Here is a 10989-nt window from a genome sequence, read left to right on the forward strand (position 1 = left end):
ATTAAATGATTGATATACAAATACCCAAAGGCCTTACTGATACAACAACAATCTATTAAAAGAATATTAATTTGATAGATAATTGCAGTAAATCAAGGGATCTATTAATAAATATTGCAAAAAAAATAATGTATATGTCCAAGTCATTAAAAATATAAGCAGTGAATCGACAGAAAGAAGTCAGCACCCATACCACCAAGTTTTTTTTCTACTTTCATTTAATTGCTTATTTATGTTATATACATTTTTGTACTTGGTTGGATACATAATATGTAATGGATTTTTTTTGTAAATATGATTAAAAGATTAACGATACCCAGATAAATCTTAGATATCAAAACCATTGTTAAGTATTAACCAACTTTTGAAATGTAGTTTGTCCGATGCGCTTTATTTGATTTTACAAGCAGGAGGTCAACAGACTTAATCTCTAAGCTTGAAAGATGAACGCCTACGTGAATTGTATAAAAGAAACTTTATATAATGAGGAAACTCATTGAAGTTCAGTTTGTACGTGGAGTATAGGCTGTTACAATGAATTCAAAATATCTGTATGGATTGTTCTCGTAAGGTGATGGTTAAATCATGTTAGTACCAAAACACAAACAGTTGAGCTGATGACGCCTTCGTAGATTAATAAGCTTTCCTGTCATTCAATGAAATGACAGTGGCTATTTGTTTACTCACTAAGACATTTATTATTACATATAGTTTTTCTGGTAAATGCATATCAAGTTGCTGTCTTATTTTTAATACCAAAGCACTAACAGTTGAGTGGATGACGCGTTCTCGGTATAAGCTTTTTGTATCATTTAATGAATGTATTAAATTATATAAAATGACACAATTGTATTTATATTTTATTTTTTCCAGCTGGACCAAAAAATACCAAATGCATTTGAAGTCAGCATTTAATAACATAAATAAATAGTAGTATACCGCTGTTCCATAGTTATAAATAAATAGTAGTATACCGCTGTTCAATAGTTATAAATCGACAAATTGAACCAAATCTGTGTCAAAAACTAAAACCGAGGGAAACACATCAACTAAAAATGTAAAAAAGAAAACAACGGATTAAACATAATATTGAAATTCTATACGGTCCTTATTAAATTATACATTTGTTATATAAGATATAATAGATAAGTTATAAGTAATACAGGTTGTTGTTTTTGTCGAAATAATATAGAAATAAACGTTGGAGTTTACGTAAAAACAATTACACGTGTCAATACACGACTTATTTAATTAAATCGTTAGTGTCTTTTTAAAAAAATGCACTTTATCGGTGGAAATACATATATAATAATATTTGTTTATATCATATCAAAGGTAAATTAGTACGACAAATACATGAAAAATTAAACACACGCGCATGCGTTTCAGAAGAGATTATTCCGAACGTTAATTCTGAATTGAAAAAATAATTTTAGTTAATGCAGAATTATAAAATCATTGACTAGTTATATGTAATTACTAAGTAGCACGTTTCTGTACATTGTTTTGTTGAGATTATATTTAGTACACAGACTAAACCATCACCTAAATTATTTTTTTATTTCACAGAAAAATCAAATAGTGAGAAAAAAAGGTTTTATCGTACCAGTCAAAGCTATCGACAAAGAAAACCAATAGCTTATATCAAGTGTACCATCAGGTTATACATAATTAAGTTTAATAAAATCCATAGACATCACTTTATAGATTGCTGTCAACAAACATATTTACAATGAAGTACTCGATCAAACAGTTCACAGTGAAGATAAATCAAAACTATACTGTTGCACCCTTGCCTTACAAGTAGGAGGTTGATCAAGCTATAAAACTAGGTTAAAACAACCACTTCCTTATAAAAAAAAGTACCTGTACCAAGGCATATATATGACAGTTATCATACAAGTGAATGGTATAGCTAGCTATAAATTCCGTTTTAATCCACCATTTTCTACACAATAAAACGCCTGTACCAAGTCATTTATATGACAGTTGTCATACCAGGAAGAAGTTTAGCTAGCTATAAAACCAGGTTTAAATTACCATTTTCTACGAAGGAAAATGCATGTAACATATCAGGAATCTGGAAGTTGTTATCAATTTGTTTAATGTGTTTGAGTTTTTGATTTTGCCATTTGATTAGGGACTTTCTATTCTGAATTTTCTTTGGTATTTGGTATTTTTGTGATTTCACCTTTTTGTTGTATAACAAAATTATTGAGGTTTAAGAGAATAATAAGAATTCATAAGAGTAACCCAATTATGAAGGATGAAAACATCCATCTACAGAAAGTCTTCCCCGTAGTATGGGCACAATCAATATAAAATAAACGGTAAAATCACAAAAATACTGAACTCCGAGGAAGATTCAAAACGGAATGTTCCCTGGACAGATGGCAAAAAAGAAGGATATTACACACCAAACGAATGGACAACAACTGTCATATTCCTGATTTGGTACAGGCATTTTCAAATGTAGAAAATGGTGGATTGAACCTTGTTAACAGTAGCCTTTTTTACAGAATTAACATCTATTTTTGACATTTTTCTGGATACCGGTACTGTCAATCATGAATAGAAAAGCATATAGCCTGCAGCCCTTGACGTTACTACTGTAATAATGATAATGGCAAACAACGATAATGACTTTTGAAATGTATAGAACGGGAATAATCTTTCTAATCACGTACGAAAAGCTAAGACATGATTGAGTGACATTATTTTCCCTATAAGGAAAAGTGTATTAAGCTTGATAATTATCTCGTTATATCTCATTTCTATAGATAGCCCAGCAAGGAGTAGTGTAAGCGGAACGTTTCGGCAGGAGTATTAAACATATGTAATTAAAGCTATATTTTCAACAATAGAGTCGAATTGAAATGGAAGATGTGGTAAAATTGCCAATGAGACAACTCTCCACAAGAGACCAAAAAGACACAGAAATTAACAACTATAGGTCACTGTACGCGGTGTTCATTAATGTGCCAAAGCCCATACCACAAAGAACAACTGAGGTTTCATATATGTTTTAATTTAATCCGTACAAGTTGAAAAACAGTTGATGCAAATACAGTCTTTGTGACCTTCAAAATGTGTCATTTCAGTTAGTCTTAATTAACTTTATCATAAATAGAGCGGTTTAATTTGGTTTACTGTTTTACGTTAAATATCCCCCTCCCAATTACAAAAACAAAACAAAACACAACCACGAAAAACAATATATTCCAGAGAATTGTTGTTTTATTTTGATTTTTTGGCTTAATTGTTACTTTTCAATGCGTTATAAATTTGAGTAATACTAATGGTTAAAATTCCAAATTTCAGCTTATCGACAATTTTTTAAGTTTTTTAGGTTTCATCCACCCTAATAGTTGATACTTTTGACTAATACACATACACGTTTTAAACTTTTTTGTGTTGTTCATTGTGAAATATGTGTATTCAATATAAAATTATATATATTTCTTAATCCGCAAGAATAAAACACTGGTAAAAATAATGTTTTCTTAAGTTTAAATTATAACACAAAAAGATACAAACACAATATATTTTTTTCTGGATGCTACTTTTTTGTAGTGTTAAGTACTGTACATGTTAAATTAGACAACTCATTGTTGCAGATTGATAACACAAGTGTATATACCTACTTAGGTACGTGTATGTTTCATTACACATTTGATGTTATGAGGTTTCATTTTATTAAAGATTTTCCCATTCGTTGCTAAAATTTCAACAATATTAGGCAATTAAACATATATTTTTTTTTATATATAACGGAAAATTAATTTCATTAGGTATACATTTTCAACCAATTTTATTACTAAATTTACTCGTTCAAAAAATCGAAGTAGCTCAAGAACAAAATTATGCAACAGTTAACACCCGAAGTATACGCACACTAGCAAAATGATAGCATAAGGATGTTCAAACAAATTAGGTGCATATCTAATACGTTTGTTTTATTGTCATATGTGATAGTTTAATTATATAAATACCTTTCACGTATTGTCCAATTGGATAATCTTGCAAGTCCGGATTTTTATATATTACTTTTATTATATTGTCATAATAGATGAACTAACGAGTCAGGTTTATATCCAACGTTTTTCTTTTACTTCCACAATAACCAATGTAACACGTCATGTTTATAACAACACTTTTCTTAGGCCGTGTTCACATTGACCTAAACTCGGTGTTGTGTTAGTGTAATTCACACGTAAACTAAACACAATTACGTTCCCATTGATAAAACTCAATGTTTACATGTAGTGTAAATCATGTTTTGTCTACATGCAGTCGATAGTCAATGTAGGCCTTCTATAGGTTAAGTGTATACAAAACTAGGCATTTAGAACATTAATTTTACCATGTTTATTTAAGGAAGAAACAATTTTTGAATAAATTGATATTAATAACAATTATAATAAAGTTTTTTACAGAAATATTTGTCTCAACTTAATATATTAATTTGTTATATATAAAACTTTAGGTAGCTTTATTAATCCATTTTCTAGCATCATCATTGCCGAACATATAATTCATTTGAAAAGCAGTGGCGGATCCAGGGGTGGGTTTCCGGGGATTCGCACCCCCCTTTTTTGACAATCAATGCATATGAATGAGGATATATAGTTGTAACCCCCCCTTTTGTCCTGGGTTGGGAACCCACCTTTTTAAAATGTCTGGATCCGCCCCTGAAAAGGTCTTCCCGAATCGACTGGACGTACAAGGAAATATTTATCACTGGTCTTTACTCAAACAACTATTCACTCATAAATGCATTACTAAACAAGTGTGAGGTAAATTGTATTGTTTGTTTAGCATTTCAGATACATTAAAATACACTTAGAAATCAAAAAACATTAACCCCCTCCCTTTGCTTAATACTCGTTACAGAAGAAATACCATTCCAACCAAACAGAAAAGATAGAAATGTAGTGATCCTTAATTAACATTTCAATCCTTTTTCTTCGTCTCTAAGCACGCTGCTGCAGCCTATGTTTAATGCGTAATCTAGACATTTTAAGTCACTTTAAATTACTGCAAATCATCAAAATTGTTTTCATAAAGGAGCAACCAACTTAAAATGGGGAGGGGGGAGGTGGGTGGGTATATATTTTTTTCTGAGTCAGAATTTTTTTTCGCGCGAACGTTATTCATTTTTTTAGATGCTTGCAATCAAATTTTTTTTTCAATATTTAACACTATAATGAATGGGGTAAACTCCGGATTCAGATTTTTTTTTCATTTTTCATCTGTAAGACCAGAATATTGTTTTTCATCATATTTGGGGTCAGAATATTTTTTATGGAAAAATCCATTCCCCCCCCCCCTTTTTAGAAGTCAAATGGTCTTTTCCTTACTGCTAGAAAAGTTGTCCGAAAAATTTGCATTCAGTTCTACGTAATGAACATTTAGATAACATATAGTTTAAAAGTGTGAACAAATCTTATGTACAGGTAATTAAACAAGGTGTATAGATGTGAACAAATTTAACGTGAAACCAGTGTACATTACATTAAACTAATTGTAAACATGTGTACTGTACATGGCGTTTGGTGTAAACACAGCCTTATATTGTCAACATAGATAAGCCAACGAGTCATGATTACATCCAATACTTTTTGTATATTTTCATATTGGATTTTCTTAGAGATCAAGTTTGCGTTGTACTATTGCATAACCGTATCAGTGAGATTGATATACAGTGTCTAACCGAACCTCTTCGGGTTTTTATCAGAATCACAACACACACAGTTTGTTATGCATGGCCTGAAGAACATGTTTGGTTTAGCAAGGTTTTCGGTTCACGCAAGATTCCGTTTAGCCATTTAATTCTTTTCAATTGTCATCTAGGTAATTTGCCATATGTAAGCGAGACAAATTCTTTAAAAGCAGGAGATACAATTTAAATGCCTACGTTACACACATTTTTTACCGTCGCTACCTAGTGATCATAGAAAGTTATAAAAAAAAGGATGTGGTATTATCCAATCTATCAAATTAACCTATTTCTTTCAAAAGAGTAAAAAACATTCCATTCAGTTAAATATGTTAAATTGTACTCACGTGTGCCATCAAACTTGGTTGCTATGGTATCAAGAAATGTATTTTGTTGTTGGGCTAAAAATCCCTTCCTTGCCGTCATAATCCCTGTTTAAGTCACTATTTTAATCCATCATATATTGACACAATTCTATAATTGTCCACAGAGAATTACACTGATATCCAGTTTAATAGTTGTCATCAAAAACACAGTGTTGATATCGCTTTAATACACAATTATAACTACTTCTGATTTAATAGATTGTTTTCAGTTCGCAATCTGAAAAAAAATTATGGTAGAAGAAATGAATGTCTTTAAAATAAGATACAAAATAAACTCATCATAGATACTAGGACTAAATTTTGTATATACGCCAGACGCGCGTTTCGTTTTCAAAAGACTCATCAGTGACGCTCGAATCCAAAACAGTTAAAAAGCCCAAATAAAATACGAAGTTGAAGAGCATTTAGGACCAAAATTCCTAAATGTTTTGCCAAATACAGATAAGGTAATCTATGCCTAAGGCAGAAAAGCCATAGTAGTTTCCTAAATTAACGGTAGTTTTCAAATTCATTAAATTCATAAGTATCAAATTACGACGACCTCGTTTAGAGTTTGGTTACCTTATATGGTGAAGGCATTAGCTAACTCTGTTTTGTTTCGAACCAAGTCAGGGAAATGGCCATTGTTATATTATAGTTCGTTTCTGTGTGTGTTACATTCTGTTGTGTCGTAGTTCTCTTATATTTGGTGCGTTTCCCTTAGTTTTAGTTTGTAACCTGGATATGTTTTTTCTCTATCGATTTATGAATTTCGAACTGCGGTATACTACTGTTGCCTTTATTTGATACGTCAATGGAGGAATTCCGTGAACATTGAAATAGTACAAATAAGCAAACAAAAACAGGTCAACTCAAAATATACACTATTTTTCAATTAAAATATTAAGATTTGGTGGATTGCTCAGTGAAATTCGGAACAAACAAGTTTAAAAGAATTGAGACATCCAAAAGTGTTTTCAAAATACAGCTTTGGTACGAATTTCTTGGGGAGGAAAATCCAAATCTAGTTTTTTAAACAGTTTATTTATGGTTATATAGATTAATCAATTAACAAGGTCATTTTCATGAGTGGTGCCAATAAGTCAATTCATAACAAAAAGCACAACGTAAATAATAAGAAAAAGAAAATCAACATAAAATATTTAAATCATTCCAGGCACTTTATGAAAATACCTATTGGCCTATTTGTAAAGATAAGGAATAGGGAGTACATTCTGAACAATCAGTCTCAACGTTTCATTGTTCCAGAGAACCAGAGAAAAAATGACGCAGATGTAAGCACTGATTACTCACGGCAAGCCCTTTATTAGTGAGACAATGATATAGTAAACTTGAAATAACGATACAGTTTATATTTTATACCTCTTATAAATCTTTAAAATTTAACAGCAATGTGTATCAGATTCTATGTTTGCTTATAAAGTATGGTGTCTGGCATCGATTAATGAGTTATAAATATATCACATAATCACAGAATGAAATAACCAATCATTTAACAAAAACCTAATTCAGTGTGAACCGTATTTGCCAACAAATATCAGTGGCTATTCCAGTATTAGTTTTATTGACTTTGATCAGCTATCCTTATTATCAATTTTACAGGTGAAATGGTTCTTTCCACTAAACATTGTATGTAATGTACATATTCTGTTATAACGTTTACTTCAAACGATTCTTGATTTGTTTTTCATGTATGTTTGAAATGTCATATGTTACGGAATAAAATTGTGAGTAAATGTGTCACATAAAATATTGTAATCTGTATAGAGATAACATTCACTAAATATATCTACGCCTACACCAACAATTTTATATTTAATTATCTTCACTGTGAAATATAATATCTTATCCGTATTATCGGCTATGTCTTAATCTGTTCCTGTGTTATTTCTTCAGAACTTTTAAAACTACTATTTCTGAGCATTCAAAAAATATTATAGAGAATTGTTTAAACTTTTACAACACTTACAAAATAATTCTATTCTAAAACAGTAACTTTTTCTGAAAAGGTGAAAACATGTCATGTTCATTCTGTCAGTGAATTTTTAGATCTATCAACTTTAGTAAATTCAATAGTGTTCAGGTGTATTGCTTGCATTCAGTTACTGAAAATGACAAAATTTATTTATTGGTTTTATTAGAGCTCAAAACCAATATTTCAGATCAAACTAGTCTAGTACTGATAATTTATATTGTAATCAGTTTTTAAATGAACCCATCTCTTTTTATTTAAAGGTTCATAACTTCAAAATTTATTTAATAGTTTATAACTTCAAAATTTATTAAATTTTATACGTAAACATTCCTGATGACTTTTATGCTGCACATAAAAGGATCTTTTATCCAGAGATCTTTTGGTGACCTTTATGAAAATTGTGTGGACACAATCATTGACCGTATACCAAATTAATAATCTAATCTATTTAGTTCTGTCTGGAGCCCAATTCCTGATTGTACTTTGACTGAACATGTATTCCTTATTCGCTTTTTCAGAATCTAAAGGAGAATGGGTAATCTCTTTGTTCGTACACCAAATGAAATTAATGTTACGTCATTGGTTGAACCTCCATTGTTTATCAAATTGTAAACCAATCACAGCATTTTGGTGTACGCTTTTGGAAATACTACCCAGAATACCCAGTGTATCAGTAATGATGCACTGTTGGTTTAATTATTATTCGTTGGATAACCATTTGTTTGTTGATTTCGTGGGAACAAAATGTACAGGTAAACCACGAAATTAAAATTCAATAAACGACAAATTTCATACAGGCTTTTATGCAGACCCCGGCAAATCCACGAAATTAAATATCCACGAACATTTAAGTTTTCCTTTATCCAGGTAAATTGGTACCCACGAAAATAAATGAATCCACTGTATTTGTTATAGCTATATCTTGTCAACATACAAGTAATATCAAAATAAATATAGAGAAAATAACAAGTCTTTTAACAGGAAAAGCGGTAAATTTATAAATAGTGCACCTACATTTCATCGAGACGATATCAAATATAAACAAATACGATGTGGTATGATTGAAAATGAGACAACTCTCTGCAAGAGATCAAAATGAAACACAAATGAACAACTATAGGTCACCTTACGGCCTTCATTAATGAGCCAAGCCCATACCGCATAGTCAGCTGTAAAAGGCCCCGAAATGACAATGTAAAACAATTCAAGCGAGAAAACTAACGGCCTTATTTATGTACAAAAAAAGATAACGATAAACAGAAACGTAACACATAAACAAACGACAACCACTGAATTACAGGCTCCTGACTTGGGACAGGCACATGCATACATAAAGTCTATTTTTTGTTATTATCAGGAGAAACAAAGCATAAGCAACATGAAGATGAAAACTGGTATTGTGAAATTCTAAAAAAAAATCTTTAGAAATTTTGAAACAGAACAGCAAACAATAAGCAACATTAAGATGAAAACTGATATTTTGAAATTATAAAAAAAAGAAACTTTATGAATTTAGAAAATGTCTAACCTTTCACTAATAGGGGTTAATTTCCTCACATTGTCTTGATTACAGACTTCATACCATGCTGGATAACATTGTACAATATCCTTGTTTTATTACATCTTTATATAATATATACGATCTAAATTTGTTCTTCAATGCTTATTCAAGCCAGATTTAATTCTTTATATAATACTTTCGTCTGCTCCTATTTATGTTTTCAAGAATTCTCTAATTAAACAATTTGTTGTCCAATTTACAATATTGTCCTGTAAGCTTCTTTAGGTAAATATGTACTGAACGTGAAACATCACAACATTTCTGTGACTTGAATAAAACAGATACACTGCATGCAATCAATACGTAACAAATATTATTTCCATTTTATGACTAAAACATCAATCTGTTTCACACTAATATAACTTCAAAGACTCGATATAACACTTTTAATCAAAAAATCATATTGTTCAAAACGAGACAGTCCTTTAATTTTCATTATTATAACTTGATATAATACGTTGAAAGAGTTCAAAACACTAATACTATATATTATTATGATCATTTCCCTGAACTTCGTTTATTGTCGAACCAGAATATTGTATGAATGCTATGACAGATTATCTCCTAAACTGTCACAAAAAGTGAATGACACCTTGATTGCTTCCCATTATCTACTGATATAGCAGTAATCTCTTATATCCGATTCTCGGTCATTTCTTTGGTACAATGTCCAATTGATCATCCGAAAATCGACACATAATCGCAAATTATTTTCTTTTTATATCGCAGCATCCCGTCTGTCCAATAACCTTTCAAGCAGGAATTGAAAACCAACCTTTTTTACTGTTTTATACCTTAATAATTAGTCCATTGGCATACAACACGTTACGCATAGTTTACAAATTATTCCTACTTAATTGTTATATATAATCAAATATGGCATAGTTTTATTCCCACGGAGAGTGTTCCATCTTAAGGAGAGTTTTCATTCTTAACACGATACGATGTGATCTGTTATCCTCCTGACAAATTGTGACGACTATCAATTAATGCATCTTCAACATCTATTTCACTGACAAATCACTGAAACCGACATCACATCATTACCGTGTTCATTTCAACATTACATGTTGACTCTATCGATTCGGATTTCAAGTATTTGATTTTCTCTGTCGCTGTGTCGTTTTGATTCAATAAATGTAGAAGTGTGGCGGTGGTTATATAGCATTAGTCACTATTTTTATTGTAATTTAATAAATGTTTTATGGCGTTTCATTTTACACATTTTAATGAATATAAATTGCTTAGATAATTGTATCAATGAGGGAATAATCTATTGTTTTGGTACATTTAGACTTATAACATTAGTCTATAATACTGTTTGTTTTCAAATTTGTGTATATATCGT

The 10989-nt window shown here is 30.6% G+C and overlaps 1 protein-coding gene across 1 annotated transcript in view; it reads right to left on the minus strand.

Moving 5' to 3' along the window:
* The window catches only part of LOC139503441 (voltage-gated delayed rectifier potassium channel KCNH8-like), a 101895-nt gene extending 91159 nt beyond the window's left edge, over positions 1-10736 (minus strand). Inside the window, exons 1-2 of the mRNA XM_071293221.1 lie at positions 9609-10736; positions 6067-6322 (exon numbers count right to left, since the gene is read on the minus strand). Coding sequence (XP_071149322.1) covers positions 6067-6145 — 79 coding nt within the window. The 5' untranslated portion in view covers positions 6146-6322; positions 9609-10736. The remainder of the gene's footprint in view (positions 1-6066; positions 6323-9608) is intronic.
* Between the last annotated feature and the right edge of the window lie 253 nt (positions 10737-10989).

The sequence above is a fragment of the Mytilus edulis genome, chromosome 14, assembly GCF_963676685.1.
Source record: "Mytilus edulis chromosome 14, xbMytEdul2.2, whole genome shotgun sequence".
Lineage (NCBI taxonomy): Eukaryota > Metazoa > Mollusca > Bivalvia > Mytilida > Mytilidae > Mytilus > Mytilus edulis.